The sequence below is a fragment of the Coffea arabica genome, chromosome 5e, assembly GCF_036785885.1.
Source record: "Coffea arabica cultivar ET-39 chromosome 5e, Coffea Arabica ET-39 HiFi, whole genome shotgun sequence".
Lineage (NCBI taxonomy): Eukaryota > Viridiplantae > Streptophyta > Magnoliopsida > Gentianales > Rubiaceae > Coffea > Coffea arabica.
In genome coordinates this window covers 7,822,569-7,838,473 of record NC_092318.1, presented here as the reverse complement: position 1 = coordinate 7,838,473, position 15,905 = coordinate 7,822,569, and the positions used below count along the sequence as shown (strand labels likewise).

The 15,905-nt window shown below is 33.7% G+C and overlaps 1 protein-coding gene across 1 annotated transcript; it reads right to left on the bottom strand.

The window, feature by feature from the left end:
• Nucleotides 1–9,431: 9,431 nt before the first annotated feature.
• LOC140006463 (xanthotoxin 5-hydroxylase CYP82C4-like) lies at nt 9,432–11,492 on the bottom strand. Its single transcript, XM_072048389.1, has 2 exons — nt 10,484–11,492; nt 9,432–10,247 (listed from the first exon to the last, which is right to left on the bottom strand). The coding sequence occupies exons 1-2, from the start codon at nt 11,447–11,449 to the stop codon at nt 9,618–9,620; spliced, it is 1,596 nt and encodes a 531-aa protein (XP_071904490.1). The 5' UTR covers nt 11,450–11,492; the 3' UTR covers nt 9,432–9,617.
• Nucleotides 11,493–15,905: the final 4,413 nt, after the last annotated feature.

Sequence of the window (15,905 nt, the reverse complement as noted above, 5' to 3'; positions counted from 1 at the left end):
TAAGGTTCAAGTGTAATAAAGTTCATTCATTTCTTTCTTTTCTTGGATTAGTAATACTTTTCTTGTTGTTTATTTGGTTTGGTTATTTAATGAAGTGCAAGCTACTGAAATGGCTGAAGAAATTGATGTGCAACTCAGTGCGCCGACTGAAAGCTCACAGAGGCCAAAGAAAAGGACTTGATGTCTGCTGAAGTAGTTGCAAGCTGGAGATGTTCTACTCTGTTTGCTGCTGAAGATATGTAGATGGAAAGCTGTCTTTTGTCCACTTTTGTATCAAAAGATGTCTTTTGTACTAGCTGTCTTTTGTCCACTTTTGTATCTACTCTGGTTTTGTGGTCCTTAATCAACAACCGAACCTAGTTCTTTTGGCTGGTAGGACCTGGATTACTTTTGGGAATTGTATAGCTGAAATCAGTTATATACTTTTGGGAAACTGATTACTTTTGCTGGAAATTGATATATTAGATGCTGATTATATATTGCATTGTTCCAATTCAAGATGTTCGTATTAGCCGATGACTATATATTGCATTCATTTAAGCAATGGTCATCACTGCTGCAATTTTTTTAAGCCGATGACTATATATTGCATTCATTCAAGCAATGGTCATCACTTGTGCAATTCATTCAAGCTGATGACTATATATGACTCGACTGAGCAACAATTTTTTAATGGCCATCACTTCTGCAATTCTTCTACTTCAGTCAACATTGTTGACATAACATTGAACTTGTCACAGAAACTCACATGAGCAATCCAGATGCAAAACAGAGTAATAACAAATCCAGATGCAAAATAGAGTCAAACATAGATGAAAACTCAACTGCATTTATTTCATTTTTAAAGTACAGATGAACCATACAATTCCATACATTGTTCAAAACTACTGCAACATCTTCAATTCTAGCAAACCTTGTTTCTTCCTTTCCTTGGCTCCAAGTACAACAACAAGTAAAACGCCAAAACAGACACAAATTATAAACAATATTTTCACTTTTGCCTTCAACTTGTTCACTTCAATCAATAATGCTGCGTTTTCCTTCTCAACACTTCTCAGATCCCTTAAAAGTGCGCCCATTATATTTTTCATCTTTTGGGGTATGGGTGGATCATACCATAAAAAAAATCTACAAGCACCACGTTTCTGCATTCACCACCATTTCATAGTTAAAATACAAGAAATATTTTAAAAAATTCTAAACTTTATGCACATACAAAAAAATTACCCCATAATTTCTGCAACCATGAAACCTTCTTGATGGGTTTGCCTCTGTCCAAGCAGTCACAATTCGACATTGTTCTAGGCAATGCCATCACACGATTTTATCTCCATTGTATTATTTCTCGTTTCCTTCATAAATCGAGTTTCCTGTTTCTGAACCATTTGCTTCGATGCCGGTGTTAACAATTCGATCGCTTGCTGAGCTTGAGGATGCTTTGTCCCAATTCTTTCTCGAATGCATTGAATTGCAGTGCTTTTTCTACGCGGGTCTGCAAAAATTGGCCAGCTCTCTTTTTTCAAAGAGAGGGAGGACCTGGATTTGGGGTTTTCATCGATTTACTTTTTAATTGGTAAAGGCGCCAAAATGGAATTCCCTAAAATACCCCTTTTGTATTGCACGATTAGGAACCTAATGGAAATTATACGGTGGCGCCGCCGCAAAGATCCTTAATTGGAACCAAAATATAAGTTTAGCGATCCAATTGGCTATAAATAATATATAGGGACTAAATCGACAGAAAAAAAGGTTAGGGACTAAATTAACGATTTTTCCAAATTTGAATTAGCATGAAACTTATGTACTCTATGTGTGTAAACTAAGATAGAAAAAATTGTTAGTGAAAATTTTAAGATGATTTAAAAAATTTTTAAGATGATTTTGGTGGAAGTTTAGAAATATAATTAAATTCCAGGAAGAAAACAAATTTGGTGGCACATTCGGTGTCAATTTCCTGGTCCGGTAATGGTTACCAGCCACAATTGTGCTCGGGTTGATTACCGCAACCACCATTTTGTTCTTTTGTGAAATAAAAAAAAGGAAAATTGGCAATACGACGCTGCAATAGTTTGTTCTTTTCCACAACCACCATTGTTTGTTCTTTTATGAAAGATTGAGAAAGAAAAGCCAACAAGAGAGAGAGAGAGAGAATACAGAAAAAAAATAATGGATGAATAAATTAATAATGAACATAAAAAAGCTTAAAAAATGAAACTAATGCAAGGTCATTTTTGTTTTTTGGATTGCTTGATAGCCTTTTTTTATTTGCTTTATTTGGGTAAATTATACTCACCTCTCTTCTAGGTTTAACAAAAGCCACATTCCTCAACTTCTTGATTTTGAAATAATAAGGAACTTCCTATTGCTCTATAATATCAATCACTACTACTATTGTTAACTAGATATAAAACACAAAATCTAATAGGAGAATGGTGGATTCAAAAAGTAGTGAAAGCGAATTTGAACCTAAAACCGCTAAATTTTGGAATCTGAACCTTAACCATTAGATTAAAACATTCTCGGCAAATAATAAAAATTAATTAGCCTTACCTTCAATACTTTATGGCAACCCCAAAATACCCTCAACATGCATCATTTATGTTTTTATTCACAAAATTGAAAAAGTTGACGGCAAGATTTTCTTTTCTTTAGCTCTTCAGCGGAATTTCGCTTTCATTTTCAAATAAAATGCTAACCTTCGTGAAATGACAAATACTTAGTTCTACATTAAATTTGGGATTAGCTAAAATATGGCACGGATTTTGAACAAAATTCATGTATATATCAAAATGGAATTCCAGTGGGAACTAGTTTGAAGTATTTATATCAAATGTCTCTTTTTGTCTCTTTCTAGCGTTTTAAAGATTAAGGTTAAGTTATCGTGAGGTGCTAAATCCATACCTCTCCGTACTAAATCCACATCTTATGCACTTATTAGACAAAAATGACCTTAGCTTTTAAGTTTTAAGGTTTTTCTAATGGATGCCCAGTTAATATATTTAAAATTCATCTAACATATCATATGTATACATATATATGCTATAATTATTATCCTCCTTTATATTTAAATACTTTTTCTTATATTTGTTTATATTTCCTAATTAATCTTATATTTTCAAAAATATGATACTTGAAATATATCTTAACGTGGTAACCTATTCTATAGACCCTAAGTTTTAAGTTATTTGATGCTGTTTTTATAGTTTTAAAAAACATATATTTACATAACAAAAACGATGAAAAACAAATGTTTGCATTGTAATAGGGAATGTTTCAAACATTAGAAGTGTGGGAGACTATTAATTTACAATTTAAAATTTAATCTAGCTGTCAAAATTTTTCAATTACTAATAATGATGTAAATGGCAATGTCTACATATTTCAATTCCATAAAATCAAAATCTAAGCAAATTTCAAGGTGGAATATGCCTTCATATTATGTGTAAGTGTTAAAAAAAGTTTAACTAAATAAAGGTAGTAAATCATATATAATAGGAAGGAGGAACAAAATTAAAGCTAACTTATAGAGTTGGGAGGGATGGAGTTTGGTGGATTGGCCATTCCGTCTAATGAGTCCAAAGATTGGGTTGGTTAAGTCCTTGACTTGATCTAAAATCTGACGCAATAAAATTGACAATCAGAGACGATAGGAGCGGCTGTAAATAGGAGATCATAGATTCAAAACCTCATGTGTATAATGTTTTTCATGCACATAAAAAATAATTTTTTTTCTATTATCGTCATTTTATCTATATTATCCTATTCTATTCTAATTTAAAGGGAAGATCCAACTAGACCTATGCGGATCGATTAAAATTGAGCCACCATTAAATTTAAAGAAACCAGACAATTAATGAAAGATAAAATTTGAACTTATAATCTCTCACTCCATCAAGTTTTAAGTATTTGGTGATGGCTAGTCGTATCGTTAACTTTGAAACCTAACTTTGAAACCTCATACCGACCAGGAGCTGAGAATTTTTTTTTTTTTTTGACGTAGTCTACTAGAAGCTGAGATTTGACACAATCAGTGTGTCTCTCGTGTTGCACGGATTTCGCTGTGGATCCCAAATGCAGAACGCATGGCCACAAGGACCACAACATATCATGTGGCTGCGGGCATGAGTTTGAAATTCTGCAAGATCAAGTCAATTATAGCTCTATTGTCTTGAACTCAAAATTTCTTTGCCTTGTATTAAGTCACTAAGAGTTGTTTCAGGGCGTCATTTGATTGAGGAAATTAGTGCAATCGATACTATATTATGATGTCATATCAGTTATTGCATAGGATGATGGGCAGCCTCACATGTATCTGAGAGAGAGAGAGAGGGAGGGGGGGGGGGGGGCTTGAAAATATTATTCTTTTAGTTTAGAAAATGTAGAAATCTTTAAAGTTACTTTTTAGGGATAATTGCAGAAACCTACCCTGAGGTTTCTAACACTTGCACTGACCTCTCCTGTGATTTGAAAAATTGCACTGACATCTCCTGAACTTATTAATCCTCTGCAAATTCAGTCCAAACGATTAAAATATTGCTTTAGGGAGTGAAATTAGAATTTTGTACTAGATTTGCCCTTTGTGCTACATGTCCAATGAATGGCAAATTTTTACAAATCAATAACAATTAATAAACTATAAGAGATGTAGTTTATGGGCAAATACGCATTACCCATTTAAAGTACCGACTCTGTATGGATAATTTACTTTCAAACATTAATTTATGATAAATATATCAATGTTTGTAAGTAAAATTCAAAAAAGTGTTACAGTAATATTCTTACAAAAAAGAAATCGGTAGGTTATCTATTTAATATAAATTAAATTTTTTTTTAAAAAAGAAATGTCTCATAAAGTATTAATTCTTTATGGCTTTCATCCATTAGATGAGTAAAGTATTGGCTCTTTATAGGCATTTTATTCTGAATCATTTAATTTATGTTAAATACATAAATGTTTGTAACTAAAATTAAAAAAGTGTTACGTTAATATTTTTATGGAAGGGAAACTGGTAGGCTTTGTATTTACAAAAAATAAATATTTGAGAGTAAATACAAATCCTTGTACAAATCTTTGAGAGTACAAAATATTTATTTTTGTTAAATACAACTTTCTTTGTACAAATCTTTGAGAGTACAACTTTGTATTGTCAAATATTTAATTTTTGTTAAATACAAAACCTATCAGTTTCCCTTCTAAAAATATTAATGTAACATTTTTTCAATTTTAGTTACCAACATTTATGTATTTAATATAAATTAAATGATTCAGAATAAAATGCCTATAAAGAGCCAATACTTTATTCATCTAATAGATGAAAGTCATAAAGAATTAATACTTTATAGGCCATTTCTTTTTTTTAAATATTTAATTTATATTAAATAGATAACCTACCGATTTCCTTTTTGTAAGAATATTACTGTAACATTTTTTGAATTTTACTTACAAACATTGATATATTTATCATAAATTAAATGTTTGAAAGTAAAATATCCATAAATGGTCGGTACTTTAAATGGATAATGCGTATTTACCCATAAACTACACCCCTTAAAGTTTATTAATTGTTAATTAATTTATAGTACTTTGTCATTCATTGGACATGTAGCACAAAGGGCAAATCTGGTACAAAATTCTAATTTCAATCCCTAAAATAATATTTTAATCCTTTGGACTAAATTTGCAAAGGATTAGTAAGTTCAGGGGAGGTCAGTGCAATTTTTCAAACCGCAGGGGAGGTCAGTGCAAGTGTCAGAAACCTCAGGGGAGGTTTCTGCAATTATCCCTACTTTTTATTTAACCTCATTAAAATTTAAAAAATTCTTTTTTCTATCTACATTGACCCCTAAGCAAATAAACATTCATAATTATTATCACAAGAATTCTGGATCTCCTTAAAGTTAATTATGGAAGGTATTTGAAGAATAAATTTTTCGAAGTTTCCAAATTCAAATAGAGAGAATGATGTTCCCTTCTAAATTTGTGAACAATATGAACTTCAAAGTGTATTGAATTTCGAAAAGAAAATGTGAGCTTGACAAAAGCATCCAATGGTTTAACTATATGATTACATCATTTCATATGCTATTGAAGATTAACTCCGCTCACTCTAGGGTTTAATCAAACTTCTAAGAAGTATGAGTATTTTAATAAAACTATTTTTTAAAGTCAAATAGCAATTTTCTCATCATACCTACAGTTGAATAATTCGAGCAAACTCTAATCGCACAAGAATATTCATTTCCAATTCAAAATATGGATATGGGAGGCTAGGGAATTTGGGAAAAGAAAAAAAAAGAATTCCCATCATATTGTTTGAAGAAAAAAGATAGAAAAATTACCCTCATGACAAATCCATAGATTGAGATTTTGTTCATGCCTAGTTTATTAAAAAAAAAAACTCTTTTTGATTATTAATGGAGATGATATAGCGAATGAGAGCTTAGACAAGGTATTTACCAGCAATTATTGAGTGAGTAGACTTCCTTCGTAATAAAAGCCTATAATCATTTGTCTTACCCTATTCTTCCCATTAATCAAAATTTGAATTAGCATGAAACTTATGTACTCTATGCGTGTAAACTAAGATAGAAAAAATTGTTAGTGAAAATTTTAACAGTTACCAGCCACAGTTGTGCTCGGGTCGACTACCGCAGCCACCATTTTGTTCTTTTATGAAATAAAAAAAAAAAAAAAGGAAAATAGGCGATACGACGCTGCAATAGTTTGTTCTTTTCCACAACCACCATTATTTGTTCTTTTTGTGAAAGATTGAGAAAGAAAAGCCAACAAGAGAGAGAGAGAGAGAGAGAGAGAGAGAGAGAATACAGAAAAAAAAGAAAATAATGGATGAATAAATTAATAATATGAACATAAAAAAGCTTAAAAAATGAAACTAATGCAAGGTCATTTTTGTTTTTTGGGTTGCTTGATAGCCTTTTTTTTATTTGCTTTATTTGGGTAAATTATACGTACCTCTCTTCTAGGTTTAACAAAAGCTACATTCCTCAACTTCTTGATTTTGAAATAATAAGGAACTTCCTATTGCTTTATAACATCAATTACTACTACTATTGTTAACTGGCCAATGGAAGTTAAAGCAAAAAATCTAAAGGAAGAATGGTGGATTCAAAAAGTAGTGAAAGCGAATTTGAACCTAAAACCGCTAAATTTTGGAATCTGAACCTTAACCATTAGATTAAAACATTCTCGGCAAATAATAAAAATTAATTAGTCCTACCATTAATACATTATGGCAACCCCAAAATACCCTCAACATGCATCTTTTATGTTTTTATTCGCAAAATTGAAAAAATTACCGACAAGATTTTCTTTTCTTTAGCTCTTCAGCGGAATTTGCGCTTTCATTTTCAAATAAAATGTTAACCTTTGTGAAATGACAAATACTTAGTTCTACATTAAATTTGGGATTAGCTAAAATATGGCACTGATGTTGTACAAAATTCCAATGTTTTTAAACTCGGACCGGAGAGAGAACCGGAGAACTTCCGGTTTACGGTTAGACCCCGGTTAAAAGGTTTAATAATTTTTTACTCATTTTAGTATTCAAAAATTTGAATAAAACTAAAATATCTATTTTAGAAAATAAATACTTAATAAAAATCGGTTGAACCTACCGGTTTTTACCGATTTTCACCGGTTCAACCGGTTTTGACTGGTTTAATTGATTCTTTGGGTTTTTAATTGAATCGGATCGGAGGCATGGCTGGTTCGCGGTTCAACTGGTCCGGTTCGATCCGATTTTCGAAACATTGCAAAATTCATGTATATGTCAAAATGGAATTCCAGTGGGAACTAGTTTGATGTATTTATAGCCGTAAATAGTGCACGAATAAATTGAACCAACTAAACTTCTATGATTAAATATTACCAACTAAACTTACCAATCACATACAGATTAAAAAAACTCGTAAGTTTGAAGTTCTGCAAAACCCATATAATTGAAGCTCATGTCCTAAAATTCACGATAAAACAGGTCATTTCTTTTCTCATTTTGAAAGTAATAAACAAGCTTTTGTTGATGTTTCAAGTCATGACTGTAAACAAAAGTAGTCCCAATTGGAACTACAAACAAAAGTCGGTCAAAATCCTCAAAGCCCAAAAGCAACATGATATTTTGATATTGCCAAACAAAACATACGGTTCTTGCGGTGTTAGGTGGGCTCCAGATTGACTAGCAAATAGCAATACTTGGTCTAACTCCTTAGAGCCACAAAAGCAAAATGATATTGACATACCAAACTAAACACGTGGTTCTTGGACCAATTTCTAGAAATATTGATGAATTCAAAAAATATCTAAATTATGGTGTTTTTTAGGATTAGATTTCCCACTTAGGATCACTGCATTTTCGAAATCTGGCGATCATGAAATATTTTTTTCATTTCTTTTTTTTGTGGTTCTAGAAGGATGGGGAAAATTTTTTTTTTATCCATGTCTAAAGTGAATTTTTTTGCATTTGGATATAATGGTCGCCACATTAGAAGCAAATGCAGTGATTAATTTTTAAATTGAAAATTTTTTATAAGAGTCAAAATTTTTTAATCAACTAGTAATTTACCATGTATTAGGATTAGGTTAAATTTTAAAACACAGATTATGATATATAATTATACTTTTTTTTATCACAGTCGTTAACTAATCATCGATAAGCGGCTAAAAAAAACTGATTGATATTTGAATATCACCTATTAACGCGCCTCTTACCTTTATTGCACGAAGTAATAGAGCAGTCACACTTCCAATGTACTCTCAAGTGTGATAGATCTTAATGCAATTGTAGCCGCTCGGACCTCCAATGTAGTCCCAGCATTCCCACAGGTATTTGTTCCTTTTTCTCATCAATTGAGGGGTCTATCACGATAATTTTACTACATTTGGGATAGGAACCGGTCGTAGATGTACCAGAAGGAGTCTTATGGACAATAATATTTGTGTCCATATGAAGAATAGATGATAAACCCATCGAGAAATATAGAAAGTTGTAGATACGATCAAGATCATCACTAAACTCATTATTACGTTGGCATGCTGCACCTGCCATTAAATTACCTCCATTATGAACTAGTGGTGGACCCACTCTCGACGTGTATACAAGTAAAAAAAAAATCTTCTAATTAATTTAGTAGTAGTGAATTAAAAAATTAATACAAAAAATCATAAAATTCAAATAAAAAAATTAAATCATGCAATTAACTCTAAGTGATTATGTTTAAGTAATAAATATATATTTCATTGGTTTTGTGATATTAGTAATTGAGTTGAAGTGGATTAGTGGTGAGAAGTTATTTGAAGGATAATTTAAAAGTGATGATTAATTGTTACACCAAACCACTTGCTCTAGTTTAGTAGTTTTATTATTGTAGAGATGCTGTCATGTGCTCTTGGGTAGGGTTTAAGGATACTACGAATGTAGTGAATCACGACTTCATAACTAAAACGATAAAAAGTCATAACCCACTTGCTTCGTACGAATTGAAACTACACGTGATAACAGTGGAAATCACCCTTTCTCCAGCAGATAAATGCCTGACCGGCTTTTATTTAGTATGTACTAAACTACGCCACAGTGGAAATTCCAAGTTCATGTTCCTGGAATTCACAGTTTCTGATAGAGTTCCACAGGAAGCCGTGGAGTGAGGAGAACTTCAAGAGGTTTTAGCTTAGGCAAGGCAACTCCCAATCCTTCACCCATATCCACCGGCATCCCCATCGGTGTTGCAATATCAAATGCCTGCAGCATACGTGCAAGCGTCAACTGAACAACATTCATCCCATAATTGACCGCAGGGCACATTCTTCTTCCAGAGCTAAATGGAATATACTCGAAACTCTGCCCTTTTAAGCTGATATTTGCATGAGAATTCAGAAACCTCTCTGGTTTGAATTCCAATGGATCAGACCAAATTCGGGGGTCTCTGTGCAGTTTCCAGAGATTAACGATTAAACGGGCACCTTTTGGGACGAAAAAATTGCCTAGGTAACAGTCTTCAGTGGCTTCGCGAGGTCCCGATAATGGACCTGGTGGATACAAGCGGAATGTTTCCTTCACAATGGCTTGTAAAAAACTTAAGTTCTTGATGTCGGCCTCTTCAATCCATCTCTGTTTCCCTACTTGGACGTCCAACTCGTTCTGTGCAATCTTCAAGATATTTGGATGATTGAGTAGTAAAGATAGTGCCCAAATTAACGTCTCTGCTGTGCTCTCTGACCCTGTCATTATAAGAGTCTGAAACCAATTTCAGAGACAAGGGAATAGAAACGACAAAGCAATACATCAATTTTAACAGAAAAAAATTAGAGCCTTAATCATCTAAGAAAAATGTGTCCGTGGTGTTTGGTGAGTCAAAGAAAAAGTTTCCCAAAAAACAAATGGCAGCACAAATGGGAGTAAAAAACTGTTAGTGTGTTTATTTTAAGTGGTCTAAGGCAATTTAGCAAGAAACAGAGTTGTGATTTCAGTACTGCAGTTGTTGATTTGATGATGGCATCGCGCTTATGGCCAGAAATTTCTCCAGTTTCTGGTATTGTTGATAGCATTACGTCCATGAAATCGTGAACGGCTTCACTTTCAGGATGTGATTGCTTTGCTTTCTGGATATGTTCTTGAAGCCATTGCCCTAAGACCTCATCAAGTTCTTTGCCGGCCTTCTTCATGGATTTGATATGGCCTCCAATGTCCAACCATTCAATCCATGGAATCACATCCGAGAAAACAAAAACTCCGCCAAGATAAAGCATTTTCTTTATTGCTTCTTTCAAACGCCTATCTTCAGAATTATCGTTGCCTTGACTGCTTGTCGAAAATGGCCTTCCTACAAGCATCCTGAGGATAAGGTTGAAAGTCAATAGCTCAAACCATTCGTTTAAGACCACTTTCGTAGGAACATCAACATCAGGACGATCATTCTTTGAGCATAGGGAGTACAAATCCCTGATCCATTTGTCGAATTCCGAGGCTCTAACATGCTTGAGCTTCTCAAGACGCTGGTTAGTGAGGAGTTCCAGAGTAACCATTTTACGGACATCACGCCAATATGGTCCATAAGGTGCTAACGCAAAGATTGCATTGTTGTTACCCATGTACTTGGCTACTGCCGTATTAGGCCGACTAGCAAATGTTTTGTCATTCATCGTGAAGCACTCTTTCACCATCTCCCAACTGCTCACCACGATGGCCGGACGACTGCCAAGCCGGAGTGAGAAAGTCGGGCCGTATTTATCTGCCATGGATCCCAGTATTCGGGCAAGAGGAAGTTGGCCACCTAGATGATGGAGATGGCCTATGAAGGGTAAAGCTCCAGGTGCTTCTGGAGCAGTGTTTCTCACACTCTGTACAATGTCCTTCGCTCTTTTGTGTTTGAAAAGACTCTTGCTGGATAGAAGAGATAGCAGCAATAGTGCGACTAAGATGGTAGAAAGAATGTCCATGTTATTCACGGAGATGAATGGTTCTTTCTTTGAGCGATTTGAGTCATGAATGCTGCCTACGTACTTATAAGGCAGGAGATCTATGGATGTAGGTCCACTTGACAAACAATGAATTGTTAAAAGAGATCTATGGATGTCGGTCCACTTGACAATTAATTGATTAGTTGGTTTTAGATTTTGAGATTTTTGGAAAAATAGTAAAGTGGACGTAATGGAAAATCACTTCACATGCAAAATTTTAGCCAGCAAAAATAGTTTAATTGATGAAGTAGACAACACTGTGATCAATTTTAGAAGTTCAGTGGGTACATTGGAACAAAAACTAGTTTGGATTGTTAGTTTCCGCACAATAATTTTTATATTTTAGGGGACTATATTTATCAATTATCTTTTTACTTCATAATATACGTCAAATCGTTACCGTATATTTTTTATAAAAATTCCTAAAAAAAAATTCAAACAGGACTTAAGGAAGATTCTAAAATAGTTTGATGACTTGTGCCCTTTTACCCCATTGAAAATTAATTACTTGGAAAAATCGCCTTGAGTTTGAGAGTAAATAAGTTGTTTTCAAGATTTAAATCTTTGTTTAGTCATCCTAAACGCTATTCTCGTTTGGGCTGCCGGAGTGAAGAATAATGCTTGCCACGACCAAAGTCACGCAGCCATTGATGCTTACTTTTTGTCTCTTTTAGAAGCACAAATTAGCAGGACTGAGAAGGAATTATTTTGGTGGACCAGTCATTCCTTCTAGCGTTTTAAAGATTAAGGTTAAGTTATCGTGAGGGCTAAATCTAAATCTAGGGGTGGGCACAGGTCGGATATCCGTCCTGAACGACAATTGACTGACCCGACCCTAATATGTCAGATCACTAATTTTTTGACCCTAATCCGTTCCGATTTTCCTCGGATACCCGAAAAATAGGGGCGGGTCATAGGATACCCACCCCTACCCAAAAAAAAAACTCATTTGGACATCAAGTGTATTCGACATTCCTTTGCATCAGCAACCAAACAGAGTAAGAAAAGCACAACAAAAGCAATAAAAGGAATTGAGTAGAAACAGAATGATTGAGCAGTAAAGTGAATGTGTGGAGTTTGACCATTTTGAGACATGATATGCAAGCCAATTTGTTTCACTTCAGGACCTTGTGCTATGCACTTAGTTATAGTTTGTGGTTATTGCAGGCAGATTCTCCAATTCTTGGTCTTTTGGAGGTTCGTGGGGGCCGAATTGCAGTATATGGGGACTCCAACTGCTTGGACAGCAGCCATATGGTGTTTAGGAAACAATTGAATGAGAAGAAGAAATGGTGAAAGGAGGCAAGGAGCTGCCCGTTGCCCGTTGCCGCGTTGCGGCCAGAAGCCCAGAACTAGAAGGACTGAAGTCTGAAGGAGTGTCGGCAGTGCTGAAGTGAAGACTCTACGCTTCCAATTGAATGACTGATATGTTAGGGTTAATAACTTTAAAATATTATAAATTTACCCCTATATTTTTTAATATATGTACAATATACCCCCGGGTCGGATACCCGCGGGTTTTTAGTTTTATGATCCGTATCCGTATCCAAATATTATGGGTACCCGACCCTATCTGATCCACTGATAAAAATCGGGTCGTATATCCTAATTTTCGGAGCGGGTCGATCGAGTTTTCGGATTTTTTGCCCACCCCTATCTAAATCCATACTTCTCCGTACTTAATTCACATCTTATGCACTTATTTGACAAAAATGACCTTAGCTTTTAAGTTTTAAGGTTTTTTAAATGGATGCCCAGTTAATGTATTTAAAATTCATATAACATATTATATGTGTATAGATATGATATAATTATTATCCTCCCTGTATTTATATACTTTTTCTTATATTTGTTTATGTTTCCTAATTAATCTTACATTTTCGAAAATATGATACTTAAAATATATCTTAACGAGTCACCTATTCTATAGACCCTACGTTTTAAGTTTATTTGATGCTATTTTCATAGTTTTAAAAAACATATGTTTACATAGCAAAAACGAGGAAAAATAAATGTTTGCATTGTAATAGGGAGTGTTTTCAAACATTTTACAAGTGTGGGAGACTATTAATTTACAATTTAAAATTTAATCTAGCTATCAAAATTTTTCAATTACTAATAATGATGTAAATGGCAATGTCTACATAATTCAATTCCATAAAATCAAAATCTAAGCAATTTTCAAGGTGGAATATGCCTTCATATTATGTGTTAGTGTTAAAAAAAGTTTAACAAAATAAAGGTAGTGAATCATATATAATAGGAAGGAGGAACAAAATTAAAGCTAACTTATAGAGTTGGGAGGGATGGAGTTTGGTGGATTGGCCATTCCGTCTAATGAGTCCAAAGATTGGGTTGGTTAAGTCTTTATAAAATTGACAATCAGAGACTGTAGAAGGGCCTGTAAATAGGAGATCATAGATTCAAAATCTCATGTGCATAGTGTTCTTCATGCACATAAAAAACTAATTTTTTTTCTATTATCATCACTTTATCTATATTATCCCACTCTATCCTAATTTAAGAGGAAGATTCAACTAGACCTATGGGGATAGATGAGAATTGAGCCACCATTAGATTTAAAGAAACCAAACAATTAGTGAAAAGCAAAGTTTGAACTTATAATCTCTCACCCCCCGTCAAGCTTTAAGTATTTGATGGTGGCCAGCCGTATTATTAACTTTGAAACTTCATTCGGATTAGGAGCTGAGATTTTTTTTTTTTTTTTTTTTTGACGTAGACTAGAAGCTGAGATTTGACACAATCGGTGTGTCTCTCGTGTTTGCATGGATTTCGCTGTGAATCCCAAAAGCAGCAGGCATGTCCACAACGTATCATGTGGCTGCGGGCATTTTCGGCGTCAATTTCTTGGTCCGCTAACGGTTACCAGCCACAATTGTGCTCGGGGTCGATTACCGCAGCCACCATTTTGTTCTTTTGTGAAATAAAAAAAACAAAAAAGGAAAATAGGCAATACGACGCTGCAATAGTTTGTTCTTTTCCACAACCACCATTGTTTGTTCTTTTGTGAAAGATTGAGAAAGAAGAGCCAACAAGGAAGAGAGAGAGAGAGATTACAGAACAAAAAGAGAAAATAACGTATGAATAAATTAATAATGAACATAAAAAAAAAGCTTAAAAAATGAGACTAATGTAAGGTCTTTTTTTTATTTGCTTTATTTGGGTAAATTATACGCACCACCTCTCTTCTAGGTTTAACAAAAGCCACATTCCTCAACTTCTTGATTTTGAAATAATAAGGAACTTCCTATTGCTCTATAATATCAATTACTACTACCATTGTTAACTAGATAAAAGAAGTTAAAACAAAAAATTTGAAGGGAGAATGGTGGACAAAATTTGAAGTTAACCGTTGTGTAATTTGCGCTTTCATTTTCAAATCCGTGTGCAACCATTCAAGCCCTGGGTCCACAAAACATACGATTCTTGCAGAGGTGGGCTCCAGATTGACTAGCAAATAGCAATAGTTGGTCAAGCTCCTTAGATCCACAAAAGCAAAATGATATCGACATAACAAACTAAACACGTGGTTCTTGGACAAATTTCTAGAAATATTGTTGAATTCAAAAAATATCTCAATTATGGTGTTTTTTAGGATTAGATTCCCACTTAAGATCACTGCATTTCCGAAATGTGGCGACCATGAAATATTGTTTTTATTTCTTTTTTTTTGTGGTTCTAGAAGGATGGGAAATTTTTTTTTTTTTTATCCATGTCTAAAGTGAATTTTTTTGCATTTGGATATAATGGTTGCCACATTAGAAGCAAATGCAGTGATTAATTTTTAAATTGAAATTTTTTTTATAAGAGTCAAAAATTTTTAATCAACTAGTAATTTACCATGTATTAGGATTAGGTTAAGTTTTAAAACACAGATTATGATATATAATTATACTTTTTTTTATCATAGTCATTGACTATTCATCCATAAGCAACTAGAAAAAATCGATTGATGTTTGAATATCACCTTTTAACGTGCCTCTTACCTTTATTGCACGAAGTAATAGAGCAGTCTCACTTCCAATATCCTCTTAAGTGTGATAGGTCTTAATGCAATTGTAGCTGCTCGGACCTCCTAAGTAGTCTCAGCACTCCCTCAATTGACTATGTTTTTTTTTAAATCTTAATTTGACATACTAATTTTGAGTCTTGACTGAAGAAGTCCCTCAATTGTCTGTCTCTATTTTTTTTTTTAATATTGAAAAGTCTTATGTCATCTACAGGTCATAAACCGGTTAAAAGTCAAATTTCACTTTAATTAAAAGTATAAAGGGGGACTATATATGGTGTGTGTGTGTTGGGAAGGGGGGGGGGGGGGATTTCAAAGAATGGGGACTATATCTTTCGACGATACCATGAGGGGCTCCATGTATTTTATCCCTTTTTAAACTAGAACAGTTGAGCATGTTTGATC

What these genes read in the sequence shown, in the direction of transcription:
- LOC140006463 (XM_072048389.1), bottom strand. Translation starts at nt 11,449, where the DNA reads ATGGACATTCTTTCTACCATCTTAGTCGCACTATTGCTGCTATCTCTT. An exon ending in TCATCAAATCAACAACTGCA is followed by an intron (nt 10,248 to 10,483) that starts GTACTGAAATCA and finishes AATTGGTTTCAG; the next exon opens with ACTCTTATAATGACAGGGTC.